The sequence below is a fragment of the Centruroides vittatus genome, unplaced genomic scaffold (assembly GCF_030686945.1).
Source record: "Centruroides vittatus isolate TY-2023 unplaced genomic scaffold, ASM3068694v2 contig_357, whole genome shotgun sequence".
Lineage (NCBI taxonomy): Eukaryota > Metazoa > Arthropoda > Arachnida > Scorpiones > Buthidae > Centruroides > Centruroides vittatus.
Genome location: NW_027122180.1, coordinates 642039 through 666088, shown reverse-complemented (window position 1 = coordinate 666088; position 24050 = coordinate 642039). Strand labels below are relative to the sequence as shown.

Here is a 24050-nt window from a genome sequence, read left to right as displayed (position 1 = left end):
TTTAAAGTTTTTTTTGTTAAGGATAAAAAAATCCATTGAAAATAATTTTAAAAAATGAAAGCAAAATATTAAATTTTGGTAAATATATAAAATCAAATAATAATATAAAATATATAAAATTTTAAAAATTACATCGCAAATTCAATGATCGTTTACCAGTATTTTTTTGTTTAATAATATAAAAGCTACACTCTTCATTTATAATATTTTTGTCAATATTTATAGGTAATCTATATAAAATTGCATTCAATCTTATGGTGACAATTTCACAAATAAAAATCACAATTATAATTTATTTTTGAAACTAAAAGATCTGATTTCAAAGTAATTTAAAACTGGAAGTTTGTTCTTTGCATTCATACAGCTTCGTATGTCAGTGATAACTAATATGTCTCTTAAACGTAATAAGTTGAAATGTATCATTTTAGATAAAGTGACATCGTATCTTATCCAAGGATTTAGTGCTTTGTGGATCTCAATCTTCATTTTTCTGTGCCTTAGGGATCCATGAAACTCCAAGCTAAAGATTTATTTTAAACTTCTCCAACTCCACCTATTTTTGAAATTTCAGCCACCATTTATTTATTCGATAAATAGTAAAATTATACTTCAAACTTTGAAAATTAATGTTAAATCACCTTTTCATTTATAGGTATAATTGATTTCTAAAAATATCCGTACATAATCGAATTTCTTTCCATTAAAGCTTTGCGAAAAGAAATGATTTTCTAAAATTTGATGAAAAATTGTCGGGACAAAGATCATTTTCTAAAATACCAATATATTCGATGTTATCTGAATAATAGAGCTCTTACCGTTAAACAGCATCAAAATATTAATTAAATTTCAAATTTTATAAATAAAATTGCATCCAATCTTTGTTATAAATACATAAGTAAGTGATTTAAAATCAGATTTTAACATATTTTTAGTATAATTTTATAAATCTTTAAGAGACAAAAATGTGTATGCTAATCTATAAAAAAAATTGTTTTTAAAGTTTTTAAATATAATTTTTTAAAACTAAATATTAATAAACCTTGTTGAATATCTGTTAAAAGAATAATATATTCTCGTATTTAAAAAGAATAGCCAGAACATAGATGACAAAGTGAATGACAGACGAGATTTAGGCTATTCGATAAGCGTAAAACGGTTTCAATTGATGCTTATGATCTATGCTGTGATAAATCTCTTGAGAAAGAGCAGAAAATAGACTGAAAAGATATAATACAGCTTGTAAGAAATTGTAGAAATATTTTGTTGGAAAACTCTAACATGTCTTATACAAACATGTTATACATCACTATGGCAGAATGTATTGCGGGTATTTCAACAGATGTTGTACCTGTAGTTATTTCTTTGTTTACAGAGATATTAAAACTCTAAAATTGATATTTTGTGTAATATTTATAAAAACGGAAAACTATTTAAAAAGAGTAAATAATAATTCGTATTATCACAAAATTTGACTTACTATTCTGCTTTACAAACTTCGATATTTCATTTAATTATTCTTTATTAAAATTAAATTTTATTGGCATTAAAATAATTTCATTTGAATATTTGTGGTTTTCTAGTTTAATAATTGATCATTCTCATCTTTTATTCTAATCCCAGATAACATTCTTTTGAATTATCAATTGTCTCCAGTGATGTTTTATTTATTTAGTACGAATGAGCAAATTTATGCCAGAGATAAAAATGCAAGGAATTAAATAGTGAAAATTTAGTCTACCTTTATTTTTTCTCTTGAAATATATTTAAATAGATTTCTGACATTTATTGATTAATGTTGATGTTTTATTTGAAAAAGACTAGAACCTCTAATTCGAAAAAAATAAAATATGTATGTAGCAATATTAAAATTTTAAATAAATTTTACTATAGTTTTAATATAGTTTCTTACTGTAAAATATGTTTTCTTTGAGGTATTTATCGTCATAATGTTCTATTTTCAAAATATAAAAAGAAAGCTTATAATCGAAGAAGATAATTGTGAAGTTTGTAATGAGTAAAATATATTCGTAGAATAAATGTGGAAGAAATTATAAGCCCATCATTATGTTAATTAACTTGATAAAACAAATGTATGCATTTCATGTATTTTTTTTAATTACAATGTTAAAAAAGCCATCAATGAGTTGCATAACTTTCTAAACTTTAAAACTGTATGACACCATCTGTTATGAGATTTTATTTAAAAATTTTTTTATATTATTAATTATTATAAAATGGAAAAGGCTTAATTTTGAGAGTAGAGATAAGTTTTATTTCTAAAAAAATTACAGATGCTAATAACAAGTAAAATCTTCATTAAGTCCGATCCTACTCCTGATATGACGAGTAAAACTCCCTCCATCTCCTCGCCCTTTTGACCTTTAACCACCAAAATTTAAAAGCATCATTCCCTCTAATACAACAAACCGCCCTGCAAAATTTCAAAAATTTTCGACAAAAGGAACAGTTAGCTATTAGATTTCAAAGTGAGTGAACAAAATCGTTCGCGCACACGCACACACACACACGCACACACACACACTAACACATCCATACATACAGAACAACCTCCAACTGTTTTTTCACTTCTCGAGGTTTCAAGGTCTCCTGAGTTCAAAAATGTAAAATTCTTGGGGTCACTTTACACTAACACGTTACACTTTCCCGCTGTTAAATATAACAGCCGGGAAAGTAAAAATGAATAAATTAAAATTCAAATAATTAAGTATAAACAATTATATACTCAAAGTTTTTAGAACTATTTCGAAAACAAATGAATAATAGATGCATTTTAGATACTTAAATACAAATTTTGAATAAGAGATAAAACATTTCATGTATTTTTTTAATTTTGATTAACAAAAATTCGTTCTTTTATTTTTAACAGGAATTGATTGGAAAGGATAAATTTATCAACTGTAACAATTTCTAGTAATTTTAAACTTACACTAAGTCATTCTTTAACATTTCTTCATACTTTACATATATTGTTAATGTTGGTAGCATTCTTCTTCAGTTTTATTGTGTCTTATTTGCTTGATTCACACTTCTTGGTTATTTTCTTTCCTTTCGTGCAGCTTAATATTTTTGTTGTCGTTTCAAATAAGCTTCTCTTTTTCTGTTTTCCTTTTTGCTAGCTATTCCTTTTACTATACTTCAGACATATTATATATATATATAGCATATTACAAATCTTTAATCTTTTTGTTATGATATTAGTTAAGACTGATACACAATGGAAAATAATAGTATGTTACAATCCATTAAATTCCTCTCATTGTATACTTTTATAAGAAAAACAATATATTTTTCATATATACTATGCATTTTTGATTTAAAGCATATAAATAATAGTAAATGTATATAAAAATTTATTCTTAAATGTCAATTGTATTGGGTATTCTCAATACAGATTATGTATGCGATCTTCACATAAAAAATGCGATGTAAGCACACCATCATTTTTCCACTTCATGCTGTCAGCCGCTGAGAATCTATTTTATTTATTTCTATTTATTATCTTTCATGGTCAGAATAAAATAAAATAATGAATATTTTTGTTTATTCCTATTCATACATTTATTTTTATCCGTTAGCATGAAATAATTATGGATCATTTCGGATGAAGAGAGATAACTTTCAAGAAACTAGTAAACCTGCGCTGCTGATCACAAGACGATTTCTTTAAATTTTCTCTATTTTTTTTATATTGAATTAAACTTAATTAACATATATATGCTTGTAAGTTTATAGATGTTAAAATAGCATGTATCTGGTGTGTCATGAAAAAATAAAATTCATACAAATCTTATATCTTCAATCATTGCGTATTGAAAACACAACTTTTTAGTCATAGAGATTAAAAATTAAAATTTATAATCCCATTTAGATAAACGAAAGAAAAAATTATTGTAGTCTGTGTTCAATTATTTAAAATTTTGGTTGAATCTATTTAAATTATTCTATGTCAATGTGAAAAGCTAAGATACTACATTTTGAAACATGATGGAAAGCGAAAAGAATTCTACATTAAGTTAATGATGAAAAATTGAAGCTTCTAACATCGGTAAATTAGGAAATTAAATTTTTACAGAAAATAGCTTAATTAGAAAAAAAAATATAGTGAAAAACTCAAAATTAAATGATCGAAAGAATAATATATTAATTAAGCTTAATTCTGTAAAGCGTTTAATAGAACAAAATAAATAAAATTTATAGAAATCATTGTATGTTTAAAAAAATGAAGTTCCTATTGGAAGAAAAGAATAAAAAATATATAGGTTCTATACATAATTTTCAATAAGAAAAACTATAAAAATATTAAGGAACTCTTTACTTAATAATTTTAATTTAGATTTAATTTATATAATAATTAATAAATTACTAAATAATTTTTATTACAAATATAGCCTTTTAAATCGAAATTATAAATAAGTAATTTGTTTACAAGTATTAAAATTCGGTTGCAAACTTTATTATAAAATAAAAGAAGTGCAATTTATCTTAAATAAAATTTAATTTAATTTAATAAATAATAAATAATCGATAAAACAAAATAAATATTTAAAATAAATCATATAATGTTTTGAAATATAATGAATGGAAGCAATTCAATTGGATATTTATTTAATATATATATTTTATAAATAAAATAATTTATACAATTTAATATAATTCGATAAAAATTTAAACTGTGAATGAAGTAATCTAATTAAAAATTAAAACCGAAAACGGAAATTTTGAGAATTTTTACATTGATCTGATTTGTTATTCTAAATTAAAGTTATCTTTACATAAAATAAATATTAGGATGTTTAATGACTATCGATGATTATCTTGTTATAATTTAAATTAATCTCTTTAAGGGACTCAATTTACGTCTGGCAGATCAAATATCATTTGAAAATTTTATCTTTTACAAGATCGAAACTAAATAACTTAAAATGATCAAATTTGTTCGTTAGAGACTTTGAAGCATTTGCGCTTTATTCCTGGATTTTTATTTTAAAAGAAACCAAATTTTCTAGCTTATTCGTTTTTTTAACCAAAAATGAATTCTAACATATAATGATAATTACAATTACGTTCTTTTCACATAATTGCAATTACATTCTTTTCACATAATTGCAATTACATTCTTTTCACATAATTGCAATTACATTCTTTTCTTTAACATTCTTTTCTTGGTATATACGCTACATTTTTCACAATTTCTTTCGTATTAAAAATATCCGTTTACATTGTTAAAAAATGATTTAACAATCAGTGTTCAAAATATTTTTCTTTTCATAGATTATATATGACAAAAGAAATGTTTTTATAAATTTATCATATTAAATATAGAAAACACGTCAGAATAAATGTATTAATAAAAACTTCGAGAACATTCTTAACAAGTTTACTATAAGAAGTTGGAACAGTTTGCACCTCTATGTAAAAAGAAACAGGCAGACATCGTTTTTCAGCTAGATGATTTCCACCCCACTGGAATGTGGCGATGAGAAACAAGATGATGGATTGGCAAAGATGCGACATGTTTGTCTTTTTCTTTGCCAAACTTCTTTCTTTTGAGCGAATATATTAAAGATATTGTTTAACCAACATCGAACATTGGCCTTAATATTATTAACCTATGGCTTTGAAAAAAATTACAACAAATATAATTATCATTTATATCACAACAAATACCAAAAGGAATGACGCTTCACTAATGTTGTATTACGAACAAATGACCTTTGTTTTAAAATGTATCGCAGTTTAATTAACACCTTACATTTGGATTGTAATAAGGTGTAGTCTTCATGATTTATATTAATTACGAAAATTGATTTGCACGTTCATTTATAATTCAATTTAATTTCGACCTTTTCTATTAATTAACGACGAAAACACGTTTTAAAGTAGCATTCCATAAATTTTTATAAAAGAAAATGGATTATAAATTAAACTTAATGAAAGATAGCTATTAAAATTCATTTTGCAAACTTTTACGCTTGCAATTGTTTATTTTAATTGTTAAATGAACTTTTTTTACTGTAAATAATTCTATATTTAAATTCTGTAATAATCAAATAATTCTACATTGGAAACTTAAACATTTAGGATAATATTGCTTTAATTTTGTACTTAATTTATTTAATCTGCTTATTTAGGCTCTTTAATCAGCATATTTTAAATATAAAAAAACGTTAAGATGTTTTCAAGTGCATTTCTCTTTACTAATTTAGAAACTGGTCGATTTTGCTTCATCTGTTTGAAATTCTTTTGCACAATTTCTCTTACAAAAACATCCATGACCTATTGATTTTTGTTGTTACGATTAGAAAATTCTTTGTAAATTTCGGTTTGTTATTGAATTAATTAATTAGATTAAAATTTATCTGAAAGAAATTCTCCTTCTGCTTAAGTAAGATATAACCTAGCATAAATAGGATTTTATAAAATGCATTCAGTATATTTGATAGTAAATTTCATTTTATATTAAGCTGCAAAAAAGCATTTCAGTCTGATTTTAGTTACCGTATATCTCGGCGGATAAGGCGATAGTTGAATCATAAAAAAAGGCCCCGAAAATCCGGGGTCGTCTTATAGGACAGATATATGCTAAAACTATAAAAATTCGACGAAAATTTATACCTCATTTTATCTGAAGGTCGTCTTATCCGCCGAGATATACGATATTACAAGTTGTTTCTTCGAAATTATTATTGTTAATAGCTTTATTTTTATTCGTTATAGTGTTAAAAATATTTGAGAATATCTAGTCAGTGTGAAGTGTAATCAAAACATCAACATGATCTCTATCATATAACTACCAAATTTCATAGTAGTACAAGGTATTGTGCATTGTTTACTAATGTTATTGCAATCAAATTTTTGTTCATAAAATTTAGCCTAATCAGAAATTAAATATTTAATGCAAAATTAATAAAAAGATTAAATAAAACAAATTATATTCGAAGAAGCTATTTTGAGACAAAATTTTAATTAATTAATTAATTTTTTTGCTTTTATTTTTGTTGTCTTAATTGAAAATTAAAAAATTTATCGTTTAAATAATTTTATTGAAATTGTTTTGTAATATTAATTTATCTTTTTATAACCATGTTTACATGAGTTTACAATTTAACTTGTTGTATTATACTGCTGATAAATTTCCGTTGATAAATTTGATTTTAAATATATGATAATTTATCGTTGTATTATTACATCCTCTAAATGGGATAAAAGGTAAGAAAATTACGCCTATATATTTTGATCTAACTCTTGCATTAAGAAATAAGAAAAGATAAATAAATAAAAGTTTATTGTCCATCATTTAGTCTAATCGCGTCGTAATTGTCGGCAAGTCGCCAGTCTAACTTTAATGTGTTGATTGTACACAACTGGCCGAGCCAAGAGACATCCAACACAATGCACAGTCTACGAATACTGATAACGAATACTAATACTTCGTTTTACTTATAATTATATGATTTGTAATAGATAATATATAATTGTAAAGACTAGGAAAGAACATTTATTTATCTATTTTATATAAAAATTGTAAATGTCTTATAGATACAAGAAATGACTGCCTCCTATTTGATAAACAATCCCTTTAAAACAAATAAAAATGTAAATAAATCTTAAGCAATGTTTAAAAATTTATAGGAACAATAACGTCTACTGTAAAAGTTTAGTAAGAAACTGAAAGAATTTTTCCATTGTTTAGTTTTTAAACATCGTTAAGAGGCTGTATTATATTGTACACCAATTTATTGAACTGAAAATTACATTGTTATTTTAATAGTTATTTTAACAATAGCGATCAATACTTGTTTGTTACAAAATCATTTTTTATTTTTCAGTAATTTAAATATTAGTTGATATAGCTACATAATAACTGTACAATTTAATGAGTTTTTGAACAAAAAATTTTCTTTGACATATTTTATTATTAAAAAAACTGAAAAGTTTGAGCTAAAGATTCTCGTTATCAAAACAATGAAGAAGTGACTAATTTAAAATAGGCTTAGATAGAATTAAGCCGTCTTATATTCATTAAAATTTTGATTATTTTCAAAATTTCTTGTTAAATAATAATTTTAAGCTTAAAATATTGTGTTATAAATGCTGATTTTTATTTAATATTTGAAAAATACTTTAATATTTAGGAAAATAATAATGTGTTTTTTAAATTACATATACAGTAAGAAAGTCAAATTTTACATTAATAAAATAACAAAGAACTAATTTTTCATACATTTTCTAATAAATATAAAATTAAATCTGTTTTAAAAAATTATAAGCTTCTATTTTAATTACGTAAATTATTAAAATTATAATAATATTTTTCTAATATCTCAGTTATTTGTATTCATGATCAACAATTATCTTCGTTTTACTTCCGAAGAAACTTTTATAAAGTGTTTACCTTTTGAATTTGTATTTTAATTACATGTATTATCTTTGTATTAACTTAAATTATACAGTATACAACCAAAACAAAAAAAATCTCGGGCACTTCTTGATTTTAATCTGTTAGATACAGTAATTTTGAACATAATAAAAGAAAAAGAAATGGCAATAAATTTGTCTACAAAAATTGTTGTATTTTAAACTATAATCTTCGTCACAATAAAAATGCAAGTGCTTTTAATTTAAAAAAATAAATACTTAAAGCATAAGTGGCAAAAAGTTCAGACACTTCTAGCATTGACAAAAATTACTTCGGACACTGCTAAATTGTATCTTGTTATATCACCTTTTCCTTATATTAGTGCTTGTACATGTTTATATATTCTATTAATAAGAGCCTGACACTCATCTTGAGTAATTCCATCCCAGATTTCCTGGATTTTTTGACATAAGCCAATCACTACCTGTCGAGATCTTTTCCCCATAGATTCCCAATGGAAAAAGATCTAGACTGTTAGACTGCCATTTCAACACATTAATGTTGTAATTTGCAAACCATGATGCCCATGTTATTTTGACGCTTTGGCAATGTACCATTCTGTTGGACAATTATATTTGGGTTTTGCAATTTTTCCAGGCATGGAAGAAGAAAGCTTTCTTGACGAATCTACTAATATTTTTCTGAATTCGCTACTCTGTCGATAAAATACAGAATGCCAAAACCTTGAGCAGTCATACAACTCCATAATATCATAATACTTTCTTGGAACTACGATTAAAACACTCAGGATGAAATAATCCGTGCTTTCCTTGGATCACTTCTTTTTTGTCGCTTCTGATGCAAGCCTCAAACTTGGCTTTATTGCTGAAAATCGCTACACACAATTTTGACCTTGAAAAATCACATGTTGACACAACCATTCTATTAAATCATCAATTCTATAAGTGATGCTTGCCAGTTTTCTTTGATAATTTTACACAAGAACGTGAGATTGGAAGCTGCTACAATTATTTTTTTATAATCCTGGATCAATAGTACCACTTTTCTTGTGTTTTTTCTTGTCAAAAACTGTTGATTTGACAATTTTTAGAGTTGTAGCTATTTGATACAAGGATTTTTCCTCTTATGAAAGTTAGCAATTACTTCTGTAATATCTCAACTTACTGCTTATTCATGTGCCATTTATTTTACTAATTTACACATAATAAATATTGCTGTTTATGTGTAGCATGTAAATTATAAATAGATTTTATTCAAAAATTTTTAAATGAGTAGAAACATTTTATTTTTTAGTAGTGTCCAAAGTATTTTATGTCAATGCTGAAAATGTCCTACGTATTTTTTGTTTGACTTGTGCAATATATCTACAGTAAAACAAATATAAAATCAAGTTAACTTCTTTATTATAAAAAGTTTTGCAGTTTAATACAACTTTATTTTTAGCATTAATTAATATAAATGATTACTTGATAAATTTGAAATTTAGCGATTCTCGTATGAAATTGGAAGATGTAACACTTTCTGTTATATTTTCTTTCATATTTTTGATCTTTACAAATTAAAAACCAAAACTTTTTGAAAATATTTAAAACTAAAATCGTGATTTAAAAATGTAATAAAATATATATAAAAATTGCATGTTAAGAAAAATAAACATTTTCATTTCCAATCATTTTAATGAAATGGCTGAGAATGTAAAACACTTCTTTCCTTCTCCAAATTTAATTTAAAATGTTTAATTGTAATCCATTTTGTTTCTTCTAATATAATTTTATATCTATACTTTATTCAATCACCAATTCTGTAAGTCATGCTCACCAGTTTTCTTTGATATTTTTACACAAGAACTCGAGATTGGAAGCTGCTACAATTTTCGATCATCCTGGATCAATGCTATCAATTTCCTTGTACTTTTTATAATACCAAAAACTGTTGAAACTGCGAAACTTTCAATAAGATTATTTACCTTAGTGTTGGTCTAGATTGCATTCCTACAACAATCTAAAGTTTCATGATAGTCACTAAAATTTATCATTAAGAAAAGGCGTTTACAGCAAAAGTGACTCTCATTAAACACTTGTATTTTGGCAATTGGCCTAAATTCCAAAAATAAATTCTGTTGTAATAAACTAAGGAGTTCGTATTCGATAATGGAAAAATAAACTGAATTTTCTCATTTCTTTTCTACCGAATAGAAATTTAACATTATTTAAGATTAAAAAGATAAAAGACTAAATTTTAAAAACCGTATTTAAATATGACAAATTAATTCCATAATGACGAAAGTATAACATTTAGGACAGACCTTTTCTTATAGGCAACCAAAGGAAGTCTCTATCCTACCTGTAAACGAACTTTCATCAGAACTGCCACTGTAACATTTGCATTACAATTAAACATAAATTGATTTATTGTATTTAAGATGTTTAAAAGATTTTTAAGAAATGGAGGGATAATTATCTCCTTATAAATGACTTGGAAATATAGAAAAAATTAGTCTAATTATTCGTTTCATATATTAATAGCATTTAACTTCATAAATAGTTTTCTACTTCAAATACCAACATAAGATTTGTCTTAAAATGTTTAAATGTATAAAAGTCATTTTGCTATTCAAATTTCCTCTTTATTATTTGATATGCATTCATTAAATCGTGTCTAAAAACCCTTAAGCTATCTATCAATATAAAAATCTCTTTTAAAAACTTGATCTTTTCATTCCATTTATATTTATTGACATGTTTGCAGAGTTTTCAATTGATCATTTTTTTATATTTTACTTACATTCTTATACCCTTAAGCATGGAAATAGTTTAATCAAAAGTATTTCGTCAAGTAAATAAATATTTTATTTTACTTCTTTCTCATTTAGAAAATCTCAGTTAAATAAATAAAATTGAAATATCTCAATTCAAAATAAGAAGTAAACGATATTGAGAAAATAAAATCCGATTTCTCGAATTTTCCGAATTAAATAAGAAAGATACAAACGGATAAATGTGTTTGGCGCCAGGAAAGGTTAAAATCGAATTTGTCACGAATGTCTCTCCTGACAGATCTGTAACGCTGTTTTCTTTTCGCTAAAAAAATCGTTATGACTTTCTGAAACAGTGAATATCATTTATTTAAATTGTTTTTACTGTCTTATGGTTTCATCTTTGTTATTATTTATCTTACAGATTACCCAGAATAAAATTTCCAGTGAGAGTATCGAATAAAATCTATACTAAATAACCCACTTATATATCATTAGAAAGAACTCGTTAAAGCATCACTTTCTGACAAATTTCCTTCGATTTTACTTAAAATCTTCTCATTTCTCAAAATTTCTCTTGTAATCGATAAGTTTCAAAAAGCTTCTGTTTTTTTTTTGCTGCAACATCAGACTTTCGTCAACTGTGACAACGTAAAACTGTCTGAGAAAGAAAATAAGTTTATTAAATTATATTTTTATATAATCAAGACTTAACTAACAAGATAATACTTTGCTGACATAGAATATATTTTCATATATTTGTTTATCTGTATTAAAATATTTTTAAGATTGATAAAACATCCAGGACGAATATGCAATTAAAAATTCACTTGGAGAGAAGGAACACTCTTTTATATACATAAAAGTGAAAAGTCTCCCTGTCTTCTTAATTTATTCGTTACCCACAGCTCGGGAACGTAGGAAAGTTACATGGATTGGCTCTTCATTTTGAAGCACTTCACCTCAATATGTAAAAGTCTTATTAAAATCGTTCCTTTGTGGTACAATGTAAAAGTATATCATTAATAACATATATTTTAAAGTCTTTCTTCTATCCTACTGAATTTTTAATTGCATTTTCGACAGAACAGTTTATCAATGATATATTTTGACATTTTGCCACTGCCAGATGGACGATTTTAACAGGTTTTTACGTATTGAGACGGAAGAGATCCTCGAAATAAAAGGTCAACAATGCCATTTAACTTGTTTTGTTCTTTAAGTGTGTAAAAAGGAATTTTGAAGATACTTTTTATGTATTTTTTGAGTGTTTCTTCCATCGTAGTGAGTTTTTAATATTTTTAAAAGTTCAAAAATACGCTTATATTGCCATACGTATTGAATATATAGTTGGCAAATATTTTTGAAGAAATAAATTTATGACTGGAGGCTCTGTTCGTGACAGAATTTATACGCTTACCTGAACATGCATTCTGAGATTGAAAAAATGTAGTGACCAGCATAAAATGTTTTTTTACTTTTTTAAATCTTTTTTATTTATATATATATATTATAAAATAATAATAAAAAATTAATTAATTCAAAAATTTGTGAAAGAATTGAAGCGTAATAATTTTCTTCAGTTTTTCTCTGAGATATAACTTTACTGATGGATGAATTAAAATGCTTTAGAGATATAAAATATTATATAAAAGTATAAAAGCAATGAATGCTAATTTGTTTAGTAAGTTTAATAAGTAGTAACAATGAAACTTAGTAAAAGTAGAACATATTTGTCTGAATAACATGATTGATGCAATACGATATTCTTCGGTGGAAATTACATTGATCTCTTTAAGGAAGTAAATTAGTCGTGTTTAATGAAGCGAACGGCTCTCATTTTCTGGTAAAAGGCGATAGTTAGAAGTTCTATAAAAACTGATTATATTTTTAGTTTCGTTAATTACTCGAGAGCATCGCACGCATGCTAATTTGAAACTATATCCCACTATGAGACTGCTTAGTATCGAAAGTCTAGCGAAGAAGCCAAATTTTAATCATGTTTTGTTAACCAAATGAAGGAATTCGACGATCAGAATAACAATTTCCTGCTGCTCGAAATACTAGCCATAGAAAGGGAAATACTTACTGACAGTTGATTCCAAGCATAGGCCATGGAATGGTAAGAAGATAGCTATTCGATCAAATCAATGCGAAAGAAATTCACTTTCATAAAATTTAATTTTTAATTTATCATTCTGAATTAAATTAAGTCGTTTTTTACAATATTTCAACCGATAAGATATGAATAAACTATATTAATTCAACGTTTTGAATTTTGTTCAGTGATTTTATTTCATTTAGAAAATTTCATAACAAATTTTATTTTTATAGTTACAGTTATGTAATATATTCATTTATTCATATTACACGATTCCTATATTCTACAAGTGTCAATATTATTAGAATTTCCGATTAGTATGAAATAGGACGTATTTCATACATGAATAATTAGAAATTTTCACAATGAACAGTGCTTTAAAATTCAAACTAAAATGTTTTGTTAGCTTAGTTCAGAACGAAATGGTGTCTGGATAAATATAGTGCATTTCGATGATCTAATTCAAGAGATCTAATCTTTCCTATTCTTTATATGCATCGAAACAGCTCGGAAATCAAATCCCTCGAATCTCATTACAACTGTTGAAAAGGTCATTTAATGCAATATGGCCTGGTATAAACAATAAATTTCCGGTACGTTCTGCAAGTAGGCAATTATTATGGTAAATAGCCGCAGCATATCACTGCTGCCATGTTGATTAAATTATCATTAGCAAGCTTTCGTATAATTTACTTCCATATATATATATATATATTAAAATTCTCCATTAAGTCTCCTATAAAGCTTGTTATAAATATATCTTTTAAAATATGTTAGTATATATTTATTAAATATTATTAAGTTTTGAAGATTATATCATTTGAATTCAATGTAAAGTGGCTGATAAACTGATTCTTGCTTTCATCTTAATGAAAAAAAGTCTGAGGATAAACAATACAGAAACTTAGTTTATATTTGATTGATTAAATCTGATTTAAAAAGAGTGATAGCTCATCCTTTTATCTATTTTTAAGCTGTAAACTATAGTCTTGACTGTAAGTGATCGGCATCATTGTCTACTTCTTCAACAGATTTATCTTAAAGTTTTAATTGTACAGGGGCATATATTCCCCTCTGTTTTTCTGAATACGGTCGTCAATTTACCCACAATATAATTACACAATTTAAGTAATTCATTTCTCATTATCGGGTATATTAGAAACGATTAGTCAAACTTATGTTCAAATTAGAATAATAGATTTATATGATATTGAATATTAGTCTAAAATATTTTTAGAATAAAGTGGTAGTTTGGCAACGTGTTTTGAACATAATTAAATAAATAGAAATATCATATATATTTACCCAGTATCTCATAAAATGCTTTTGATTAATTTAATGTTTAGTTCTTATTCATCTTTTAAGATAAAAAATATATAGTAAATTTATATTAAGTTCTCCGTCTTATTATTAAATCTTTAATTTAAATAGCGGTTGTCATCATTATTAAAATTAGCATATCAACAGCTCATAACGTTATTTTCTGATGTTTAAACACGCGTGTCTACCACAGAATACAAATATCGGATTATATTGATGAGTTTATAGAGAACTTATTTATGCTTCTTAATTCAGTTAAGTTTTCAGAAGAAAAAAGAGAATTTTCTTAATAACTGTTTAATTTTATTAACGTAATATTTTCAAATATCTACAAAAACCACATTCTCACAAAATAACGTTTTCAGTTCTTAATACAATAACTGAAAAATAAAGAACTCGTTATCCTCTCCAGACTTGTTATTTCGTACTCGTTCATGTGAAACGTGAGAAGCTTTAAATTCTAATAAATTACGAAAAAAATAAAAATGTATTTGAATTATACGTGATGAGAAAAGTCTATATTTTATAAAAACTAAGGTTTAAAAAGTTGTAATCATAATTTTATAAGATCAATATTAAACTTCTGTAAAGAGGAGCTTAACCTTTTAAAATCGAAAATCTATTTTAAGTTAAATGAACATTGATCTTTTACTTTGAAATTTCCTATAATTATTTTTTACATTTTAATATATATATATATTTTCTTTTGCAACAATCATTATTTCAATAAAGCTTTAATTATATTTTTTAAATATTTCACAGAACAGATTTAAAAAAATTCTGTTTTAAAATTCTTTTAGTACGGGGAAGATACTTTTAATAAAGGTGTTTTAATGAATGCCGGAGTTAAAGAAGCTCTTAGAGAATTCGACTTCCACTGTTTTGTCTTCCATGATGTTGATCTCATTCCTGAAGATGACAGAAACTTTTACAGTTGTCCAGAACATCCGCGTCACATGTCTGTCGCCGTTGATAAGTTTAATTACACGTAAGTTTACGTAAAGAATAAATTTGTATAATGAATAAAACTAATGCGTTAACAGGAATATTTAAGACAATTAAAATTTTCAATGAAGCCTTCAATAGATTTTAAGATTTATTACTAGAAATGCTACAGTTTTTCAGATAAACAAACTTATTTATAAAATGACAAATCACATAAACTTGAATTGATCAAATGGATTCTTGCGTTAACGATACGCTCGTTTTGTATTAAATTACGAAATTTCTCGTCGATAATGTTGCGAACATTAAATTGACAAGTATTAAACTAAGTAAATAACTTTAAACTAAATTCCATTCCACGCCACGCTCCTAAATACAGAAGATAATAAGAATTTTACAACTCTCAAAAGAGAACAATTCTTTGTCTTTTCAAAAAGATAAAATATTGCCATCTTTTGAAAGTGTTGAATGAGGCCCTCCTGATTAAATGGCATGAATTACCAGCAGCTCCGATAATTATCTCGGGACATTTCTTCTTTTACATCGATTTATAACTACTTCAAGAGATATTCAAATGTAAAGTAAATAAATGCCTCTATAAAAATATTTGCTAATTCGTTTCTGGTGTGATTATAAATTAGTTAAAATAATGAATGTGAATAATTACTTGTAAACATTTCTTGAAGTTATAAATTATTAAAGTTTTCTTTTCGTTTTAAAAAATTATTTATATCTACCAATACATTTAGTTATCACGCCCATATACAGTACGTATCACACACAATACATAAAACTATCATGATTTGTTATATTGAATAAGAAAAATATTCCATGCATATTATATAGGTCTTTAGAAAAATCTAGGAATAATCGATGTATTATGGAAAGTATTCTTGAGAATAATTCGAAAGGGCAATTTTTTCTCATGTTTGAATTTAAGTTAAATTCTTTAATACACAATGTAAACTCATAGAATAAATTTTTCTTCTGTTTCATTAATATTGCGCGTGTTATAATGAACCAAGTGGCCACGAGATGTTAATAGACCTCTCATCTTGAGGATCCATCTTCGAATTCGTTTCAGATTTCGCAATTTATTATGGATAGGAGAATCGAAACGTCGTTCTCATCATTACGACCGATGACACCGATCTTATTGCTGATTAGGTTCGCTCATAATGGACAAAATTGTGATGGATTATATATTCTCATTGTTTGGCGTTTCACGTTAACTAATTAATTAATTCGTTTAAAAACATATTTTGTATGTAAAATGGACAATAGTGGCCTTTTATTGATATAAATTACAAACAAGAAAGAATAAAACCGCTATGGTCACTCGGTTAACGAGAAATGTACTGTGCGTAACATTGGGGTGGCATCGTTATCTTCAACAACAATACCAAATGAAGTGAAGGCGAACCTCACAATGACCTCTTGAGAGAGTGGTGACCTCGATGAAATAAAGTTAGACATTGATTGGACAACGCTCACGTGAAAATTTTCGAAGAGGATTAGATTCTTCAGGAAATTACTTATTTAGTTTATATTCTTATTGTAGAGTATAATATTTCTGCACGGAAACTCGTTTATTCGATAAATTATAAACGTAAAACGAAATTATAATTTAAATAACAGTGTTTATTATTTTTTTAATTTAATATTTTAAAGAAAAGAACATTTTGATGTATTTTATGTTATTAGCCTTTGTTATTAGATTCTAATTGTTTTCCTGTCCGGAATACACGCAAGTTTCTATAGCTCAGAGTTATTTTTTACAAGAAAGAGAACGTAAATCCCATTTGACTTGTTCTACTTTATCGTAAAGAAAAACGTTTGTCATTATAAGTAACGTTTTCTCTTGTGTATCAAATTAAATTCAAAACTTTTTGTTCTACACTAAACATATATCTTATTATTGAATTATATTCTATTTTAAGCGAATTTTTCCTCTAATAAAGTATAATCTACATAATATTTAAGGAATATAATTTTAATTTACTAATGCGAAAGTAAGTTAAAGAGACAAAGTATTCTTCAATTTATAAGTGTATTTTATATAAAAGGCAAGAGGACAATGCGAAGATTAATGTTTAAGACGATTTTCTCGAGAAGATTAAATGCAATTCATCTTTGTATCATCTATACAAGAAACTCAATACTAAACTTATCTAATAAAAAGACGATTGATGCGTAATATTCTCTTAATGCAAACAATTTAAATATATAGAGTTATTCACATTCGATATGCCTTTTAGTTTTTAATTTTAAATAATATTTAATTAAGAAATGTTAACATTTTCATGCAGAATAATACATAATTTATATTTATAACCATTAAATTGTGTCATTTCATACAATTCACATAATGCGTATTGATAAACTGTAGCTTATGATCGGTATCACTTGAAATTTAGAATGGCATCAACTTTGAGTCAATTTTATTACTCTAACTAATCGATACAGTCTATAACGAACAAACGTAGATGAAGAGCCATTAAATATTACGTGATAATATTCCTGATAAATTGATTTAATTAATGGTTGTTACGGTATGATTGAAATTTTTACATGGCACTCTTCGTGCATGTAACAAAAACATTTTTTTAAAGCGTTAATTATGGTTTATTAAGTCTCTCGTCCTCTAATTTAGCAATTGTGTAATAAATTTATAAATAGGAATTTTTGTTGGATATTTAATTTGACATATGTTTAAAAACTATTAATTAACATATCTCAAGTTTTTAGTTAGTTAAGATACGTAAATATAAAATAATAGCCAGAAAAAATATATAAAGTGTTTAATTTAGATTTATTTTTTTCTATAATTATAGAAATTAAAAATATAAATAAATATATAGAACACAAATGTCTTTAGTGGCGCCATCTGATACTAGAATTATTAAATAGTAACTTGAAAAATATCAATTTAATTATTAAATTCTTTTATTGTGTTTATTTAATATTTTAAAAAATATTTTTTAGGCTTCCGTATAACTTATTAGTGGGAGGTGTATTTTCTATAAAAACGGATCATCTTTTACATGTTAACGGTTATTCAAATTTGTATTGGGGATGGGGTGGAGAAGATGATGATATGGCATACAGGTAAATTAATCATTATATATTCTATAAAAATGATAAAAATAGTTTTTAAATATAATAAAATAAATTATATATATATATTTCTTATGTATAATATACATAGACTGTATTTATTTCATTAGAATCAGATACAGAAGATTGAATATATTCAGACCACCAGAAACTGTTGCTAGGTATACAATGATCAAACACGATCATAGATTAGAATCGCCTAGTCATATCAGGTAAATTATCATCAAAATCTTGTCCGTAAATTTTAAATTTTTTATATAGTTTCATTTAAGAAAGTTTGAATTATTTAATGCCAAATATATTTAATTTTTAAATATGTATGACTATATTTTATCAACATAATTTTCTCTTTCTTTTTTTATAAAAGCAATTTATTTTGATAGAACTGCTCTCTTGAGGATGGCCAAAAGAAGATCTCCGAGAGATGGTCTCAATACAGTCAAGTACAAAGTTGTTTCTAAACGACATTTGCCCTTGTATACTCATATTTTAGTGGATATAGGAAGGAATCACAGGTGGCAATTCTTGCAAGGTCATCGGTTATTAATAAATTTTTGATATTATTCCACGTTGAATTTCTGTTCATATTCCACACACATTCAGTACCATTCACACAAACGATAAAAAATAAATCACGAGTTAGTACTTGGTGACATTTTTACACTGGAAAATATTTAAAAGGAAATGGAAAGTTGAATATTTTATTTAAAAAAATAATAAAAAATGAGAATTTTTAACTTTTAAATATATGAATTTTTTTAAATTTATTTCAATTTTGTTATGATTCTAATAAATATTTCGCATTTCAAATTATTTTTACTAAATATCACATGTTTACACATAAAAATCATAATTTTCAATAATATTTCTTAATTATTAAACAAAACGGACCTATAATTTATTCATTTTTCATATAAGAACATCATTTTTAAAACAATATAATAATTTCCATTAAATATGGGCTTCATTTACTTTGACATATTGGCTTAACATTATCATTTTCTAGAAAATGTGTAGAAAACTAATATCTAGGAAGGCTTACTTATAATAAACGCACATTAACGAAGAAAGGAATTAAATAGCTTGTTAATATAATTAATTAAATTTCAAATTTATGCATTATTTTTATATTACAATTTCAAATGTTCCCTTCTCAAAGCTCTCTTCGATTAATAATAATAATATTCAATTATTAATCGTTATTTTTTTTGTTATTAATTAAATCATTGGACCTTGGTCATGTTAATTAAGGCAAATTTTTAGTTGTTTAAAATGTGCTGAACAAAGTAGCGAGTTAATATTTTAAACGGTTTAATGGAGCTAAAAAGACCCTCTTAGTGTCCATGGAAATTTCTTTAAAAAATCAAAATATATTTTTTCGTCGAATTATATTTATATTTTATCATCTATACCTATCGAATGTATTTATAAGCTTCACTTCTTTATTTCTTATCAAAATTTATACAGTAACTTATGTATTCTTTGCAACAAATAGATACTCTCAAAGTATTATAGATATTGATGGCACAAAATTGAAAGTGGGCGAAATGATTTATGAAAGTAGTTGCAAATTTTCTGAAATTACTCTTTAAGTAAGGTTTATTCAAATTTATGGAAATATTCAAAAATGTTCTTATTCATGTTTTCGTAAAAATTGAAGAAACTCAAAATTCGAATAGAATGTTCTGCATATCTATTGTGTTTACAAAAATAATAAATACATGCATAATCAAACAATATTATAAAAATTAAAACACTAAAATGTTTAAAATATTTGGAAACAGTTGAAAATCCAGCTGATGATGAATTTATTAAAGACCGCCACTACCAACATTTAATGTTTCGGAAGAATTGTTCAATGACCATGATATAATAAGCAGTTTTTCTGAACAAGTCTTTCGTTAGAAAAGAGGTAATCTCTGTTCAAATGAGTTATTTGGGTTCTACGTCATATTTACGCCGCACCATCAATTTATTAGCAACTTTCAGACTGTTTACTTTATGTAAATTTTTTAAAAATAAGCTATCGATTATTTTTCAAAACAAATTTAATATACCGGTAAGTGACAAGTTTCTTTATAAAATCTTCGTGACGTGTTAATATTGGTTTTAAGTCTTCGTTTTATGTCGTTTCACTCATACGTCGAGTACAAATTGACTCGGTTTTGCGTCTCTATGATCTGCTTAGTGGGCTAGAAAACCATTACGTTTAGAATTTAAATTAAAATTACTTAAATTATATAATAATGAACTATTTATCCTGTTTAGAAGACTAAGTTTCAATTCCTTGTACTACTTGCACGCCTTTGAAAGTACTATAATTGAAAATAAAACCAGGATAATGAATGAAATTAAAAGTGCTTCGTCTTTGAAATTAGCAGTAATCAGAAAACTTAATGGATTAATTGGAAATATAGAAAACTTCTAATTGTTTATATAGATCAAACTAGGCGCCATATGCTACTAAGTGTTGTAAATATCCAGGCCAAAGCTAAAACATTAATTGAAGATGTTGAAGAGGGGAAAAAACGTACAAACAGAAGAATTTCAGGCAAGTTCAGTTTGACTTAATAGGTTTAATTCAGATTGAATTTGAATAATAAATATTGGAGTTCGAGGAAAATCTGTAAGTGCAGATGAAGCGGTTGCCAGTGAATTCCTTTCCGTAAATAAGTTCTAAGGGGATATTTTCTTCTAGAAGAGAATATTCTCGACAATTTATATAACTAAAACAAATCCTATATTTAAAGCTATTAAAGAAGGAATAACTTTACTGCTGGTGTCGAACCTTCTGAGGATTACAGAATGAAAGCAATGCTTTTACATTATAGCGAAAATCCAGGAGCATTGAAAAACATTTTAAAAATTTTCTGTTATTTAAAAACGTAATACAAAATGGTTGATTACTGTTTCACTTTTTGTGGATTGGTTTTCGAATTATTTCACCATTGCTATTGAAAAATATTTAACAATCTTTCTTTTAAAACATTACTTATCCTCGACAATGTTTCTGGTCATCAGCAGTATCTTATTAATGCTAACTTGAATTTAAAATCGTTTTTTACCACCCAACACTACGGTATTACTTTAACCTATGGATCAACGAATAATTTCCTCACAAACTCTATTTATCTTAGACGAACTTATGTAAAAGCAATCGCAGCAACTGAAAATGAAGGAAAAAACTACATTTTTTAAAGCAGTTTTGGAAGCTGTTTACAATTACAGATTTAATTAATTCATTGGCGAATTCTGGGATAAAGTTAAAGAAAGTAATCTTCGTGAAGCTGGTAAAAGATATGTTCTCAACTTATAGCTAATTTTTAAAATATGAAAAATTTTATTGAGGAAGTTACTAAAACTGTTATTGACATGGCAAAGGAACTGAAATTGAACCAGAAGACATTACAGATGATGATTTCTCATAACCCACAGTTAACTAATACAAATCTTCGCTAAATGACAAAACATTGAAAACGTGAATCTAAAATTAAAGATTCTTCTCCTCTAAAAACTATAACAAAGAGACTTATTGAGGCTTTTAAAACTGCTATGGCTATTTTTAATGATGATGATCCTGATGTTGCACGAAGTTCTAAAGTCAATACTAGAATTTTAGACGATAATCATGCTGTAGAGAAATATATCAAGAAAAAACGAATGCATTACCTACAACGGCTCTGGGCAATTGTTTCAATAATTTTTACTTTCCCAGCTGTTATATATATATAACAAAGGGAAAGTATGGCGAAGTCGGTTAAATAATGAACCCTTAGATTTTTATATTTTTCGAATCGGGAATATTGAAACGTCAAGAAATGCAAAACAAAAAAATCGGGGTGTTTTCTTTATTAGTGTGTGTGGGGGGCACGATTTTGTTCACTCTCTTTGAAGTTTAATAACTCCTATGCTTTTTGTCGAAATTTTTTGAAATTTTGTAGGGAAGTTTGCTTATTAGGGTGATTGATGCTATTAAATTTTGGTGGTTAAAGGTTGACTGGGTGGGGAGAAAAAAGGGTTGCGAGTCATATCTCGAGTAGAATCGAATTTACTGGTTATTAGCATTTACAATTTTTTTTTTTTTTTTATAAAACTCATCTCTACCCTCAAAATTAAGCTTTTTGTCATTTTATAATAGTTAAAAATATAAAGTTTTTTAAAATAAAGTACGATAACAGATGGCGCTACTAAATGTTGCCGGGAAAGTTAAGCAACTCGTTGCTAGATTTTTTTAATCGCTTTAACAAGTATTACTTTGTACGTAACTGAAATTTCTTGAAACAATTTATGTTGAAACTAAATCTGGAGAACATTTTAATGAACATTTCTTGTTACTTCAATTATAAAAAAATAGGGTAAGTGCATTAATTATAATGTTAATTCAGTACAAATATATAAACTAATTACTGTATATAATTTTACAATATATTTTTATATAGAAACATTTTACAATATTTCTTGGCTGATAAATGCAAAAGGTCCGTTCAATATTATCCAATGGATATTAATGATTCGCTATACAGTGCTTTTTTCTGGAGCGAAACATGACGTAAATCGGAAACCTCCTGCATATCATTAACTTTTAAATTTTCAATATAGCTGTAAATAAATTTCTTTCTGTTTTAAAATTTTTAACTAATATTATTTGTAACAAATTACAAGTAAAACAATACAATATAATTTGTAATGAGGAAAATTATAAGGAAAAACAAGACAAAAATTCTATTTTATCTCGTGTCGCCATCTGGCGACTGTTAAATAACTTATTTTAATCAATTTATAAAATGTTATACATTTTTAAAATTAAATATGTTGTATTACATTTATTATATTTTTTAAAAGAAAAATTTTCTAATAAATTAATTTTATTTTTTATTCGCATTAATAAAAATTATTGTTTATTGGTACAATCATTATATATACAATACGGTACTTCATATTTAATAAAAGTTCTTTATCGATTGTCTTAAGGCCTAATTGTTAAAACTAGTTTTTACAAATACTTTATTATTAATTTTTTATTTTATACAATATAAAAACATGAATAATACTATGGTTTTACTTATATAAGACTTATATTATTACAAATACTTATATATAATTATTATTATTTTAATAGAAAAAAATAGCTTTATGGATAAAATATTTTAAAATTCTATATTATTTTTTTAATAATTAAGGCAATATAAAAGTAATACGAGTTACGCTTTAAAAATAATATAATTTTCTCTCATATGACGGGAGTTTAATACCTATTATGATAAATAGAAATTTGATTTGATTGAAAAATAATATAATTAAATTAAAATTAGCAAATTTATTAGATTTTGCAGCCGAATCAGAAATTGAAATGGAATTTTACACTATTTTCGGTTAAATTAAACTTATATAAAACATATTAATGAGCAAAA

General features: G+C 25.5%; 1 protein-coding gene across 1 annotated transcript in view; it reads left to right on the top strand.

Moving 5' to 3' along the window:
* The window catches only part of LOC136974812 (beta-1,4-N-acetylgalactosaminyltransferase bre-4-like), a 90905-nt gene extending 71705 nt beyond the window's left edge, over nucleotides 1-19200 (top strand). Inside the window, exons 3-6 of the mRNA XM_067269761.1 lie at nucleotides 15378-15565; nucleotides 18508-18630; nucleotides 18750-18851; nucleotides 19023-19200. Coding sequence (XP_067125862.1) covers nucleotides 15378-15565; nucleotides 18508-18630; nucleotides 18750-18851; nucleotides 19023-19197 — 588 coding nt within the window. The 3' untranslated portion in view covers nucleotides 19198-19200. The remainder of the gene's footprint in view (nucleotides 1-15377; nucleotides 15566-18507; nucleotides 18631-18749; nucleotides 18852-19022) is intronic.
* The last annotated feature ends 4850 nt before the right edge of the window (nucleotides 19201-24050 follow it).